At 36.1% G+C, this 16,766-nt stretch overlaps 1 protein-coding gene across 1 annotated transcript in view; it reads left to right on the top strand.

Moving 5' to 3' along the window:
* The first annotated feature begins 297 nt into the window (after window positions 1–297).
* Window positions 298–16,766, top strand: part of Mctp (multiple C2 domain and transmembrane region protein) — a 148,314-nt gene continuing 131,845 nt past the window's right edge. Inside the window, exon 1 of the mRNA XM_090164251.1 lies at window positions 298–349. Coding sequence (XP_090020377.1) covers window positions 340–349 — 10 coding nt within the window. The 5' untranslated portion in view covers window positions 298–339. The remainder of the gene's footprint in view (window positions 350–16,766) is intronic.

Here is a 16,766-nt window from a genome sequence, read left to right on the forward strand (position 1 = left end):
TTTTTATACGCGTGTATTACGGAATCCATTCGCGGCGCCACCATGCGGACTAGGACGCAAGGTCGGGGCAAAATACGTTGTGGCTATAAACGGTTAAAAGAGAGAATGCCTATCTCTGCAGCAGTTGGGTGCCGCATCGTCAGCGGCTCTCAAATCGAGCGCGCGCCAACTTCTCGGGGGCTAGTTTCCGACTAGAATCCTCAGTCACTCGGGGCCCCCGAAGCAGTCGTGGATAGGCCCAACGGGCGCCGGAAATTATTCGGGCACTCGGCGGTAGAACCTAGGACATCATACAACGAAGGGTTATTTTAACCCAATCGAGAAATTATCTCGTTCACCATGGATTCACGTGAGTCTCTTCTTTGTTTCTTTCGAGCCTATGCATGAACAGTGGCCCGCGAAAGGTAAAACCGAAAGCCGAGTCTATTTTTAGAACGTTCTTCTCTACCTCCTTCTCCATTGAGCGTGCCCTGTTTACGGATAATCCTCATTTGTTCAATGTCCTCGTTGACTGATATCGTTACATTTTGACGGTTTTTTTATTTTCTTATTAAATTTTGCGTTTAACAAAAGCGTGGGTAATTAAACGAATTCATTTTCGTATTTAATTTCGATCGTGAGATCGGAAATAGCGCTTAAGCTGTTTGCAATATCAATTTCATAATATTAATAATAATTAATAATTAATTTGTCATTGTCAAAATTAAAATAATGAAGTTAGAAGAAACCACCTATGGACTGTGCGAAGGGTGATAAAATAAGCGAAAAATAAGATTAGTCCATAATTAAAAGGGATAATATAGCTAAACCCTAAACAAAATTTCTTCAATTTTGTTTAGGGTTTAGCTATATTATCCCTTTTAATTATGGACTAATCTACTTTTTCGCGGATTTTATCACCCTTAAAATAATGAAGTTGGGAAATCAAGCTCTTCAGAAAATACATTCTTAATAAACTTTTTATTAGCGAATAAATACAGTTAATTGAAGCTTTTTATAATTTTATAAAAGCATTGTATTCTTATTAATTTTTTTTACAAAAAAATTCAGTTACAATAAGCGCGTTTTAATTTTAATAAAGCATGGACTAATTTGCGGTTCATACAATTTAAAAAAAAATGATTTTCCTGATATTTCCCTGATTTTTCCAGGTGCCAAAGCACCTTTTGTTTTGACGTAGTCTCAATTAAAATTAAGGTTATATCCTATTATTTTGAAAACACTTACCCATGTCATTGCTAATTTAACCAATCTTTTCATAAGGTTACTCATTTCATGATTAACATTTACGATAAATTGGTTCCATATCGTATATGAGAAGAACTTAATAAAGTAAAATCTTGACTAAGAAATACTTATTGATGTAAATTTGTACTCTTTAGGACAAACTTTCTAAATTATTATAAATTTCCCTGATTTCCCGATTTTTAACAAAAACTTGAAATTTCTTGGACTTGCCGGTCGACAAACTAATTCCCTGATATTTCCAGGTCTGTATGAGCCCTGTAATTATTGACAATATCCCAACGATAATTTCAGACAGTCAAGATTACGCGCTTCGCATTTGTAATTAATATATTTCAATTTCTTTAATCCAAAATTATTAACTCAAAAATAATAGAAGAAAGATTTTGGGTTTGATAAAACGGAATATCACCACTATAAAAGAGAATGCTGAAATTATAGAAACGCATTGAAAACACCTCCGGAATGCTGGGTTATTCGAAAGGTAACCATAGGTTATTGGTCCAACTCCTTAAGAGAGAGAGAGAGAGAGAGAAAGTAATTAAATCGATAATGGAAATTGAAAGAGATGAACTATCTATAATTACGAAAGCTCATTCACTATTCAAGAGAGGAAAAGTTTTCGTTTTGATAATCTCCAAAGTTGAAAAAGGAGGTTTTGTCGATTTTCGATATGGTTTCGCGTGACGCTCCCGGAAATCTTCTAGAATGTACTGGGACCGTTCGAAGGCCATTTGTCATCGTTATGTTTTAGAAAAAAAATTATATTTAACATTTTCTATTTAGCTAAATCTAGGTCATATTTTTGGCCACCCCTGTGTCCAACATAATTTGCAGTTTTGCAAATAAAATGTGATGGGCGGGAAATATGTATTTAAATTAATTAATAATGTTTCGTATTCTTTTCAAAAAATGGCACTCTAGACCTAAAAATCAAGATGAAGCCGGTAATGGGGCGGAGCGTTGGTATAACAACTTAACACTCTGGTTATAAGCCACCGTCCCAAGTTCTTCCTAGCGTAATTCTTGATATTGCATTCAAAGAATTATCGCCATCTAGCGGCGGCTGTTAGCAACGCGCGCTTTCGAATTCATTGGACGTTTTATTTTCGGCCAATTCAATTTCAATTATAGCGGCGAGTGAAAAAGTGCAGAGAATGAAAAACGAGGAGCTCTGGGGCGAAACAAGATCGTATAACAGGCCGCGAAGGACAAGGGCACGGGTCAGGGAGTGCTGTTACACCAGTGATTATTTTAAATTCCTCAAATAGCCGGTAACCGGTTTCCCCTCCCCTGAACCAAGGAATCAGACACGGTAGAGATCGAAAAAAACTGCTCAGGAAAAGCTACGCGTTATCCACTGTATTCTTACGATAGAAAAATCAAGACAAAAGTCACACGGAGAAGATAAAGACAAGAGAACGGGCAAAATGTAAAAAGACAGGAAACTATAGCCAAGTTTCCCTTTTGAGAAAAATATATCGAATGGCCGACGTGAAAAGAAACAAGACATCGCGTCTCTGAGTTCCGATCGGGTGTCCCCGGTACTTCCAAGTCCTGACTGACATACAGAAGGATTCCATAATCGAACTATTTAATTCTCGATTTAATGGGGAAACGAAAATAACCGTGAAATATCCGTGTCTGATAAATTTAGTCGTTAGAGAGGCGAGTCAACTGACAGACGACTTACGAGCAACTCTTAAAAATTGTTTTTTCGAATTACGCATCTTTTCAAGCGACAATAGGCGCTTCAATAAATGCCGCTCTCTTTCTCTTTCCTCCGCTACGCGCATGCGCGAGTCACTGAATTAAACAGTCGCGTGTTCATGTTAGTTTTATTTGTAAGGCTAAATTTGATAGCGCGCGCGAATTTTTTTATTTCAGGAGGCGCGTGCGAAATTGAACGAGCCCTTCTATATTGAAACATTAAGCAGCGAGCGCTTTAAAATGTAACGCTTTTACAAGTATGTCCGGGCTCCCTGTATTACTACTTCTAGGCAAATCACTGAACAGGTTTTATTTAAGCGTCTATTCCGATAATTGAAGTTTCTAGAATCTGACGTTCGAGTTCGACACAGACCTTCAACGGTATTTTTATCTCCGATAAACTTATATTGTCAAGGAATTGGAACTCAATAATTATTTTATTATACTATGACTACAAACAATAAATTATATACCTATACACTTGGAATGTTCAAGGCTGGCATAGTGCTGCGAAAAATTTATCATGTTCAAGAAACTGATCTATTTACGCGTAAATTCACATATTCAAATGATTAAAAACGAACAGATTGAAACGAGGCTTAAGGTCCTATCAGAGCCGAGTATCCCGGCTGTAAACTACGCCCGTTTCCATGGTAATCATCAGGGTCATCATAGTCTTCCTTAGATAAATAATTTCCCACAGGCGATCAAGGACTGTTAAAATATTTAGTTATCAAAAGTCTTAGTTTCTATTCCAGCCCGAGGTGATGCGACAAAATTCACTAAAATCACGCGAATTGGAATCCTAGATTAAAAATAATCATCGTGTTATTATAACCGTAAGAATTACAGCGCTGTAATTGTTTACAACGTTACGTCTTCACAGTGACGCCAAAATCAGCATATCGAGAAAGCGCCTGGTGGTAGTTACTTCTTAAATTAACTATCTACTTCTGAGAATGTAATATTGTCCATTCGCTGTTTTACCAATCGGAGACTAGTCTTTGCGAAAAACATTCGAGATATATTTTTTTGTAATTGAAAGACTAAATTCGGCTGACAGAAATTTAAGAGCAATTCATAAGCGTCCAAATAATGGATTCGCTAATGCCTATGCTAATTTGTCAATGATAAAGGAAAAATGTATGGACAAGGCACTGCCTTCTATAATACTAGGCCTAGAAATCGTAGCTACGTCGATTTTTTAAGTGACATTTTCAAACTGACATGATTTTCGCGCTAGATGTCGCTCTCTTGGGTTTTTTTTGGTGGCTTCAAAACAATAAATGTATTTTTTTAATGGATTAAAAAACCTGTAGAAGAACCAAGCTTATTTTTAAATAATTGTTTTTACTAAATCTATTTCTTTATTTGTTAAGAGAAATTAAAGTCCTATAAATTGAATGTTGACATTATTAAAGTGTATTTTCGCTATTAATATTTAAATTTTTCGCGTACGTTTGAATTTCCCCCACTTTCCCTACCCAAAAAAGCGACCTCTATTGGATATTTCAAAATCGTTACCGCCACCCCCTTTTTGTTTCTTACTTCTAGGCCTAGTATTATAGAAGGCAGTGGACAAGGCTACAAGTGTTTTACGTATAAATATTATCTTAGTTATGAATCAATTCAATTCAATTCAATTAATTTTTTTATTTACTATAAATTGTTTTACATTTTGAGAATTAAGTACTTATAGCCCTTTTTTGGGCAATTATATTATTATTATTATAGTTATAAACAGAGGCTGAAATTTAAATTAACTTACAAACAATTTATACATAAAGAATATTCAATATTAACAATGAGAGGTTTATAATACCCTACAAGTAAACGAATCAAAATACGTTAAACAATTGGTAATATTTTTTAAATATTTTTTAAATAGCTGTTTCACAAATGAGTTTTTTCAGTGCCAGGGAAAGCTTTTTTATGGGTACATACGCACGGCCAACTTTCTTTCAGTGCGTTATTAAATAAATCTTTGCGGTAAAAAAGGGCTTCTTGCTTATCGCTGTCTTTTACTGCCAAATTAGCCAAATTCCAGGGGCTAGTAGGCCACACTTTGAAGCTCTTTGGCGCTCTTTTACCTCATCGTAGAAAAATGGGGGAAAAACAGGCATACTTCTCAATTCACCTCCTACAACTCCTTAAAAGTTTTGCATAACCTTTTGAAACCCCCTGTATAGCGCATTCAGAATCTTTCAAAGCAGGTTCAGAAGTAACTAAAAACGTAATCTTGACTTGTCCAATACGAAGCACGTAATACCATTCAAGCCCCAATATTTCGTATCAATTTTACTCCATTTATCTATTAAAAAAACCATTGTTACTTTCTTCATGTAACATTCGTTATCTAAAATCTAACTAAAATCAATTTGTTAATATTGTCCAAACAGCTACTCTCTTACTGTCTTCATGTACCCTGCTTTACCTTAAAATAGCTAAAACTAATGAATTTTTTGGTTCAAACATTTATTCTTCATCCTGGGTTTCGTGTTTCCTCCTTTGCATCAATTTTTCTAAAATTGGATGCATTTGGAAAATTACAGATAGAAACCTATGACATTTTTAGTAATGTAATTTTGCTGAGTGTACCACGACTGAAATACGGGAGGGTACAATGTACCCCTGTACCTCCATTGCCTATCTTACACAATAATGTTTTAGGGTTTCTGATTTTTACCTCTCCGAGGGGACAAAGTCCCCTAGGAGGGGTTATACAACGACCGTGTCTGTCTGTGGGTCTGTGGGTGGGTCTGTGGGTGGGTCTGTGGGTGTGTCTGTCTGTCAGGACTGCGAACGCGTTCGCATTTTCGGTGCAAAGTGTAATCACTGCGTACGCAGTTTCTCAAAGGGTTGGCAAAACCACCGTGTGACGGTGAGCGTTAACGGATGCATTTGCGGTTTGGTTTGGATGGTGTTTTTTCGCTCACCGTCGTGACGGTTTGGTGTATTACGGTTTTTGTAATGTTTATGCGTAGGTTGTGAGTGTTGAATTTGTTGTGTTTGTGTTCTGATGGATGTGCATGTTGAGTCTGTTGTGTTTATATGGCCGTTTTCTCTCCAACTTCTTCTTAATGACTTTGGGACGGACCGAGTGCTGAGTGTAATGCTACCTCTCAACGTCCAATGGCAGGGTTTCCACCAGTTGTACACGGTATTCGTCTTAGTATCAATTTGCGATCGCATCGGGCGGGATTTGAACCCGAGACCTCCTGATTGACAGGCGGACGTTCTACCACAGAACCACCGACACTTGTTACGCCTTATTGAAAATTAGACCTTCAGCTTTATCGGAAGCGTATTTAATAGATTACGAAATTTTGGTTTAATTGAAATAGAATTGAAATTGAAATTATTGCATCGAAGAAATTCTAATTTAGCGTTTCTCTATTGATTAAAAACAAATGCGCCACCCAAGTTTCGAACCCAGACCATTCGGCTTGGCAGTCGAGCGCTCTACCACAGAACCACCGATAGCTGCTTAGATTCACTGAAATTAAGACAGGCATCGTAAGCATAATAGGTAATAAAGTCTTTTTTTATTAATGAATTTATGAAGGCCTAATCTGGTATTTTTTAAAGGTTAAATCTTGTTTTAGCGCAGTCAGCCGAGATTAGAGGGTTAAAGGGTAGACCCTGTGGGTGGTCCACTTTCTTAACGACCTATATATAGTTCTGTTAATTCAAAGGAGATAATTTAACGTTAATTGCTTTAAGAGGTGGCGGTTAGTCAAGTGGCTCTCTGTGCTTTGTTGATGGTAAGGTTTTTGCTTCTTGTAAATACATTTGGTGTGGATATTTGGATATCTACGATTTCTAACGCAGTCAATGATTTCTTGGGTGTGCGAGTCATTATATGATATTGGAAATTGGACGGCATTGGTCTTTTTCATGTGGTATGCGTCACAACGTCAACAGGAAGTGAACGAGTCGTCCACTACCAGATATCTACGGTATCTTCATCAAGGGCGAGTGTTGAAATAAAATGAGCGTTAAAGATGCGGCAAGTATTTCGTAAGCGAGTAATTCCAAAAAGCCTCTGTAGATATTTCATTAAAATTTGCTTCGTATTATATTTAACTGATAAACCTGTTCTGTAAAAGGGTTTAATTCAATTGTGCATTGTTATAGTACGTCTAACTTACTGTTGTAACTACTTAACTTATGATATTCTGAATAAATTAAAATTGGTCGTTTCGTCTCAATTATTTTAATTATAATTAAAATTTTATACCGGGCGGGATAGAAATGGGTTAATATTTTTAACAAATAACTCTAAATTGCGGAGATATATCTTTAAGGGTTATCTCGAGAAATTAATACCACTAGGGACAATTCTTCCGAGGAGAGGTATATTTTGGCTTGCCAACTTGTTTTGGTTTTAAAATATCGAAAAAATATATTTATTTGATTTAAATCGGATTTGAATGAATTATTTATTTATTTTTAAAAACTTTTGTCTCTCTTTCCATACATTTTGCATGTAATCCAAATTAAATCGAATAAGTACTTGTATTTACATTGCTTTAAATTTTCTTAGTAACAACAACAATTTTTAGCCATATTTCATAAACACAAGACAAAAGGGTTAAAAAACACTTTTTTCAAAAAACCTAAATCACCTTTTCGTTTAAATCTAGTTTAGTTTCAAATACTAGTTTAAATCAATAGAGCGTTCTATAAAATCGCTGTGGTGTACTTTCCCCCTTTTGAGTTCGGAGGAGGTGAAGGTTTGGCCGGTTTTTCGTGCGAGAGAAAAATATTTATCTGTCAAACCAGTAAGAAATTGAAAGCAGTCGATTTTTAAGAGTAGCGTAGTTTCTAGCCTAGACTTCACTAATTTCCGGCTTTCCGCGCCGTTTTTCTTATTTTAAATGATTTTTGTGATAAATGTATGATGGCAAATAAGCAAAATACTAGTCCCAGATCCACGGGGTTAAAAAGAAACTTAGATCATGAAAATATTCTTACCCCCAACATACTTCAACACCTAGGGCTCCTCCTACAACTCCTAAAATATTGATATAAAGACAGGACATTCTCTTAAACCAAAGAATAACAAAAAGTTGTTGGTCCTGCTGAACTAGCTCCATAGTCTGTATGAAAAGTTTGGCCGGTTTTGGGCCGATTTTATAGAACGCTCTATTAAAATTAATTACAGCTTCTGTAAATGCCGTTGAACTGTATACATACATTTACGATAAAATTAATTTCAGTAAAAAATTACAAAAATTGGGCACGTAGATTAAAATTCAATAAGAATAAAGGTTTTTCTCCCAAAAACTAATTCCCCTATGGTTTTTATAAAAAAAAAGGTCAAAGTTTTTTTTAAAGAAACCGTAGATTTAAACCATAGATTAAATCAAAGTTTAAGCTATATTTGAAACCTGGGAAAAAAACTAGCATTCGATTGTTATTCTGAAGAATTAGTGGATTTTCAAGATTGATTTGGTCAGGCTGCATTTTCAAAGCTTTAGAGATAAGTAAAATATACCGCTAGAAGTGCTTATTGAATCCAAAACACGTCAATACGTTAGAAATTTTAAAGAACCATATCTTGAAGTCCCATCGGGAGCTACGAGGAGTAGCCTGCTCAAAGGAGAAATGAATAAAAGAAGATGGCACGAAATGGCGACAGGAAAGTGAGTTTGTTCTCTGATTCGCTCGTGTGAAAGAATAGGAAGTTAGAAACCCGCCTCGCTCGTTGAAAAACGGACGCAAAACAGCGAAAATCTGTCACGCCATAGATTTATATTATTTAGATTTCTTTTTACGCTTGGCGCGCCAAAGGCTTTAGTTCCCAAAAGCCGACAGATGAGCAAAATCGATGCGGACGATACGAGTATACTGAAAACAACTTGGCTTATACCGGGCGTTCGCTAAATAAATTGGATTAGTTATTCTCGGGCTAAAACTCCTTCGCGTACATAATAAAACTGCCCATTACAATAAAAATACGGTTTGCATGGTTGTTATTTATCATTTAGATTTTCATTAATTTTTATTCCTGTGGAAAAAAAAACGATTTTTTGTAAAGATTTTTAATTCAGGGAAATTTAAACTCGTAAGTTTATGCAATTTTAAATCGCGTTTCAAGTCACATTTTTTATTAAAGTTAATGCACTTTAAAATGGAAAATCGCCCTAAAAGGCTTTTATATATACGTAAAGAGATCTGAATTTTTGATAAGGCACCACTCGTAATATGAAAAATATCAAAGTAGATTATTGAAGTTAATGTTAGCTGAGATTTAAAGCTGAATACTTATATTGCAAACTAAGAAAAGGAAAAATCCGAACTATAATATTGTTGTTGGTGTTGGTATAACAAAGCGGTAATTAACCTATAAATGAATATAACGTTCGTCACATAAATTATAGCAGATTATAAAGCTATTCTTTTTGCACTCGTTGCTAAAATAGCCCCTTTTAAATTTTTGTCCGAAACAGCGAAATTTTGTTTCGTGTAGATATTATCAAAATTAGTTATTAGTAATAAAATAATCTTAATTAGGCAATTTTAGCAACACATGAAAATGACGTAGACATTTGTGTTTACATTATTTTGATGTGTTATTCAAACTATTTATTATTAGAACAATATATATATTTTATGTTAGGAATTTTTTACATTTAAGGGGATAAAAAGGGATTTAAAAATTTTCCGAAGGGCCACTGTTCACACGATAAATTTGTTTTGGGTAAAAAAATTCCACAATGTGTTGGCGACGTTTTGAAGAGTGACTAGTTTCACTCTAATAATTTTAATATACATACTTTGATTTCACAAAACTAAAGGATAATATATAATAATAATCAGCTACCCAAGGCACCACCTTACGCCCAAGTCATCTAGTGTCTTATTATGCCTTTAAACAGGTGGCCGGGTTATAATGCGTAGGAGGGTGGTGGCAGGCCCTGCATTCCACGCGAGTCAACAGTTCCCTACACTAACTATTACCGTCAACCTCTACAAAATTTCATGGAAGGGGAAACCGAAGAACTCGAGGAAAACCCCTTAAACCAGTGGGGAGAGAACTTGCAAATTCAACGCAGAAGGAGTAGTTCCGAGTTTCCACCCAGTGCCACAAGTTGGGATCGAACCCGGCTCCTCTTGCTGCGAGGCGAAAGCCCTAACCACTCCTCCACCCCACCTTCCGGGATTTCGGAGTAGGGTAAGAAGAGTATGGCTTTGACGTCATTTTACTCCGATTCTGTGCAGTGGCGAATAGTTTGAGTCGGAGTAAAAACGTTCACCACGAGGGGCAGGTGATTAACGACGCACCCTTCAAAAGATTAAATCCGATTTAATCGTGATTATTTTGATTAAATTCAATTTAATCACGATTAAGTTGATTGAATCACGTGTAATCATGATTAGAATGTTTAAATCTGATTTAATCATGATTCAATGATTTAATCTGATTTAATCATGATTCAATGATTTAATCTGATTAAAATGATTAAATCTGTTTAAAATGATTAAATCCTGATTTAAAAAAAATATATCGTGACTAGTATGATTAAATAGTACTTTAGTTATGATTTTATTGATAAATTCTCGATTCAACCGATTATATTGATTAAATCGTGATTAAAATGATTAAATCTAATTAAAAAGATTAGATCATGATTAGAATGATTAGATCATGATTAGAATGATTAGATCATGATTAGAATGATTAGATCATGATTAGAATGATTAGATCATGATTAGAATGATTAGATCATGATTAGAATGATTAGATCATGATTAGAATGATTAGATCATGATTAGAATGATTAGATCATGATTAGAATGATTAGATCATGATTAGAATGATTAAATCTCGTTTAAATGATTAAATCCTGATTAAAAAGATTAGATCATGATTAGAATGATTAGATTTTTCTAATCTTGATTACCCCGATTTAATCACGATTACCCTGACTTAATCATTTTACTATGATTAAGACGCACCCAAAATGGAAGTGACCTGCCCCTCGGTTCACCAACAAAGTTGGGCAAAAATGTTTGGCTCTCGTGAAAGCCAAAACTCTGTAACTGCGAAAAGTGAAGAAAAGCGTGTGCCACAAATTAACTGAAATGACGGTAGGATAATAAATATTTGAAGAAACTCTCTAGAGTTTCAACTTCGTGGCGAGGTGGGAGGCGCGAACGAGGTCAGGCGGCCTGTTTCCCTAATAGCGGGAGCGTCGCCCGGTACGCAATGCGGAGAAGCCAACCCCCGCTCAAGTTTACGTTAACGTCAACGTTTCCCGGTATTCAGTGCATTATTAATCGACAAGGAGGACACGCGAAGGAAGAAAGCGAATAACTAAGGAGAAAACACGCCCAATTTGTTCCTTAATTTCCCAAATGAAGCGCGAACAAAGTTAAAAGAAAACTTTTATCGTAATATTTCTAGTGTATATGTTTTAGTTTTCGTCCATTGCAGACTTAAACTTTATTTACTTTTGAAAATATTTAATTTTTTTTAAACTTAAATTACTTACGCGACCATGATCAGACAAGTAGACAACCCTACAATTGTCATTTTCAAATTTCACAAGCTTCATTTGCTGTTAGCATTAGCGGATTTGACATAGGCCTACGTGTCTCACAGTTATCGATTTACAAATCACTCGGTTTAAATTCCATTCGAATTTTTGATTTATTTTTATATTGATTTGCTTTTTGCAAAGATTATATTTATAGTAAACGTATAACTCTTCGACTAACTTAATCTAGTTAGATCAGATCAGCTACTTGTGAAAATTAATCTAATACAACATGAGATCAGATTGCTGGGTGAGAGTATTAAAAGATTAACCTGATCTAACTAACTGAATATCTTCAAGTATCTGATAATTGCGATCTGAATATCTTCAGATTTCTAAGAATTGCGACCTGAACATCTTTAGATATCTGAGAATTTCGATCTGAATATCTTCAGATATCAGAGAATTGAGATCTGAATATCTTCAGATTTCTAAGAATTGCGACCTGAATATCTTCAGATATCTGAGAATTGTGATCTGAATATCTTTCGAGGTCTGAGAATCGCGATCTGAATATCTTAAGAAATCTGAGAATTGCGTCCTGAAAATCTAAATATATCTGAGAATTACGACCTGAATATCTTCAGAAGTCTGATAAATGCGTCCTGAACATCTTAAGACGTGTGAGAATTTCGACTTGAACACCTTCAGATATCTGAGAATTACGATCTGCATCTCTTCAGATTTCTTAGAATTGCGACCTGAACATCTTCAGATTTCTGAGAATTGTGACCTGAACATCTTCAGATTTCTGAAAATTGTGACCTGAAAATCTTAGATACCTGAGAATTTCGACTTGAACATCTTTAGATGTGTGAGACTTTTGACTTGAATCTCTTCCTATCTGATAATTTCGACCAGAAAAGCCGTTTGAAGCCCTCCTTCAGAACTAATTTCCGAAAACGGCGCGTGAGCTATTTGGCCACTGACCATCTTGTTTCTCTCTTACTTAAAGAATTCTTCCCGGGGAAGAACTGCGAAGATGGAAATAAGAACTGATGGTCGATATTATAAAACTTTTGGACGCCGGCCAGAGCGCCGTTTCATCGTCGCCGCCGCGACATCCCAAAAAATATCATGCTTTTTTCCCCTCATGACATAAGTACATCTCCCTCCTACTCGCTGTTATGGGGTCCAATCCCCCCCCCCCCCTTGTAGCGTACCTCTACCTATTTTTTGCGCCAAAGAACGGGGGGCATTTTTCAGTTTGGAGCGGAGGCTGCGATAAAGCATTTGGAACCCACAGCCGGAATGCCCCTTGATAATGGATTCTTTTCCTTTTCGTACGACCCCAAAAACATCATCGACTACTAACCGGGGAAAAAATCATTTTAAATGGTTATAACTCTCTCCCTCCACCCAGTGGCGTAGCTAAAACACCCTAGAAACTCTTTTCTGGGTTTTAGTCGGTATCTAGCATATTATTTGATAGGAATTTAGGGGTCCCCTGAAGCCCTGTGGCCCCCTACATTGCCTGGTCTGCTGGAGCATTATTTCCGCTACTGACTTCATCTCTTTCTGTTTATCTTGATGGTAGCTTTATTAGGTATATGGGTAAAATCGTTTCCCACATCCGCTGGTAAATATAGTTGGGTCCTTGGGACTGCTTGAAGACAATGCCACACTGATAATACTTAGCCAAAAGGATGAGCTTTTTCACGCATGGTATGATCAATAATGTATTTATATCCGCTTATTACTACGCTAATACCCAAGGCACCCCCTTAGGCCTAAGTCATCTTGCGACTTATAATGCCTTTAAACAGATGGCCGGGTTACAATGCGTAGGAGGGTGGTGGTAAGCCCTTCATGCCACGTGAGCCAACAGCTCCCTACCCTAACTATTACCGTTAACCTCGACAAGTTTTTATGGGAAGGGGAAAACGAAGAGCTCGGGGGAAACCGCTTAAGCCAGTGGGGAGAGAACTTGCAAACTCAACGCGGAAGGAGTTGTTCCGAGTTGTATGTTGAGGCGATCAGTGGGCAATCAGCGTTTCCAGACGTACGAAAATTTTCGTACACGTCGATAATTTCGAACTCATTTTTGGGACGTATGATATTTTCAATGGCGCCCTATATATATAGTACGCATTTTTCGACAATTCAGCTTGCGCGTACGATAATGTACAGTCCTGATCAAAAGTTTCTGGCCGTTTTTGTTTGGCAGTCAATTTGTTTCTATTTTAGGTAGAGAGCCGAGTGAGGGCTTCACGGAAAGAATACCCTCACGAAAATATTATGCCGGTTACGATAATGCGCTACCACTAGTAGGGCACAACCCATACCGGAAATAGTAAAACCCCTCCGAAATGGCGTCACGAAAACATTAGTATAATTTGTCGTGTTTACGCTCGTTCGACGCGTTATCCTATTTAAAAACCAAATCTGGGTTCACTTTTCTAATCGGAATTGTGGTTGACAAGTTATTGAAGAAATAGTGACGAGGTAAAACACGAAAATTAACCCTAATTTGGTTTTCAAGTGAAACAAAAGCAAACGTGAAAGTAGTAATATTTGAAATAATATCGCGCGAGACCATTTATTTAATAAATTATAATTATAAATTTTAATAAAATAAAATTTTTAAAATTGGCAGAAAATATGAGAATTTTAAACGCAAGTTTTCAATCCGTCGAACTCTAAGTGTTATTGAAAATTTGATTTAACAAGTTTAAATTTTCTTCTTGTGATGACGTCACTTCTTTACTAGCTCTCAGTGAAATATTCCCCAAAATGACAAACTTATGGAACAATATTAAAGACTTATGTTAATAGTAGGTTTATTTTTGCATGTCGCGTGGTTGTTTTCGCGTTTTTCTCGTCACGTGTTTTTAATTTCTCGTATCGCGTGTTTTTATTTTTTTAAACATTCTATTAGTTAGCCCCACGGCCAAATTTGATCTCGCGCTATAGCGGCCAACCCATTCGTCGAAGTTTCTATGTTAACCTACGAGCAAAGATATCTACACGAGTTGAGCGCCCCTAGCGGAATATTATTTTTAGAATAGTTTTTGCATTGAAGCCAGTGTAAAAAACTGTACGAGTTCAGCGTCACGCTTGTTATAGCGGGAAATTTCGGCGAATGGGTTGGCCGCTATAGCGCGAGATCAAAGTTGGCCGTGGTTAGTCTTTACTTGTAAGTTCGCCTTGAAGGCCTATTGGCCAAAATACCGCGTATCGGTTCAATTTAATAAATAAATATATTTTAGTTTCCACAAAAGTTGTTGGTCTTTTTATGTAAACAGAACCCTGTTTGGGTCATGATTTCCGAGTGAAAAACCACGCCCTTCCACCTTTGCAAGTGTAATATTTCCCCTGGTATGGGTTAAGACACTCCCGAACGATTATTATTAGCAGGAATCCATACCTCTACTTGGAATGGTTATCCTGGCGTATCGCGTATGGTAAGATCACTCTGACGGCTTTGGCCCCGCCTACGAGAAAAAAAATCCCCTCTGCGCGCGCTCCCCTCTCACGTTGTTGTTTGTTAAGTTAACATAGTGACGTCCAAAAAACCGTCCGCCACATTGAGACGAAAATCTGCCGCGATAAGCATTCCAAGTGGAGGTATGAATTCCTGTTATTATTTAATAGTGCTCAGTGATAACCTTTATTTCTAAGCACGGATATGAATAATCGAAGACGCGTTTATAAGAAAAAGCAAACTATGGTTGACAAGTGACAGATAATGAAAAAGGTTGGGAGCATTTTCGTCTAATTAGTCGAGTTGCGCATATTTTAATCACGCCGTTACTTTTAATTAAATTAATCCGATGCGGGTACCCTATTTTGAGCAACCACGAGATGCGGGCCTAAAGAGGCCAGCCATTTTCATTTCGGATCCTTTTAACAGCGCACCAAAATGGGCCTGGACATTAATTTGAACCCGTTAAAGGAGTGACATATCGCCCACTCACTGACAAAATATCGTAACTCTAAAATGTTAGTTTTGGGAATCATTTATTATTAGCTCGATAATTGTAATTTTAATAAATAGCGTGATAAATTAATAATTTATTTATAATTAAAAATTGCCTATTTTCGACGTTTCAACAAATGTAATAATGTAGTAATATGGACATATAGAACCGTCCAAAATATTGTAATGATAGGATTTAGTTGAATCTAAAGGAATTTTAAATTAATTAACTTTTATTAGAGTTTACATTTTTAATTACCGTGAAAAGGGTATGTAATAATATAGTAATTAATTATCAGATTCAGTCAGTAGTAACAGGAATCCATACCTCTACTTGGAATGCTTATCTTGGCATCGCTTATGGTAAGATCACTCTGACGGCTTTGGCCCCGCCTACGAGAGAAAAAAATCCCCTTAATGAACTTTTATTAGAGTATAAATTTTTAATTACCGTGAAAAGGGTAAAGAAAAGACTGTAGCTTTATTATTAATCTCTCGAAACTTCAAGAGAATATTGATTTATTTATTATTTATTATCCTTTAACATTTTTTAATTTTGCGTTGCCAAAGGGTTTGATATCAAATATTATACAAGTACTGTATCTATGGTGGTGAATATTTTAAAACATTTCTACCAGAATTACTCCGAAGTAAAATTATTTTGGACCATAGTAATAAATAAAAATAAAGTTTTGTTTTAAAAATATTTTAAAAATCGTAATTGTAATAGGTGATATTATAAAGTAACGAGGCCTTCTTGTTTTAATGGGAAGACTAGCTTCGACAATGCTTTCATTAGCCCTCCCACCAAAGATACTACGAATTCATCCATAGCCTTTAACTGAACTATTTCGTCGTCCCATTTTAACAAGTTGGTCAAGCAATAACCGACTTTATGCTTTCGCCTATTGACAAGTTAAGACAGCCCTGAAAAACTCGCCATAATGGGGAGACGTGTGGGATAAACAGTCTGCGCGCAATAAGGCTACGTACGTTTACATTTCTATACGTTTTCTAACGCGAGCTTAACGTATTACCTAGTAATCAATATAAATATATGAATGTTACCAAACTTTTTGGTATAACAGTCGCAATCCAGATTTCCCGCATGGTACTGATGGGTCCCAAATAGGACGAAACCTGCCTATCGTTGGAATTTTTGGCTAGTAATTTTTGGCTAGTTTCATTTAGTTTTTTACTCGAAGATCTATTTTAAAGTTGTTAATTTTCCAGAAAAATATAAAATTGAAACATGTATTACTACTCTAGAGGTTTAGTTTTACTTTTGGATTCGAAAAAATGAAGTGAAAATGCTGCGAAATTAAAACTTGCGAAACAATAATAGT

Source organism: Leiobunum rupestre, chromosome 11 (genome assembly GCF_980474605.1).
Source record: "Leiobunum rupestre chromosome 11, qqLeiRupe1.1.hap1, whole genome shotgun sequence".
In the NCBI taxonomy this organism is placed as follows: Eukaryota; Metazoa; Arthropoda; class Arachnida; order Opiliones; family Sclerosomatidae; genus Leiobunum; species Leiobunum rupestre.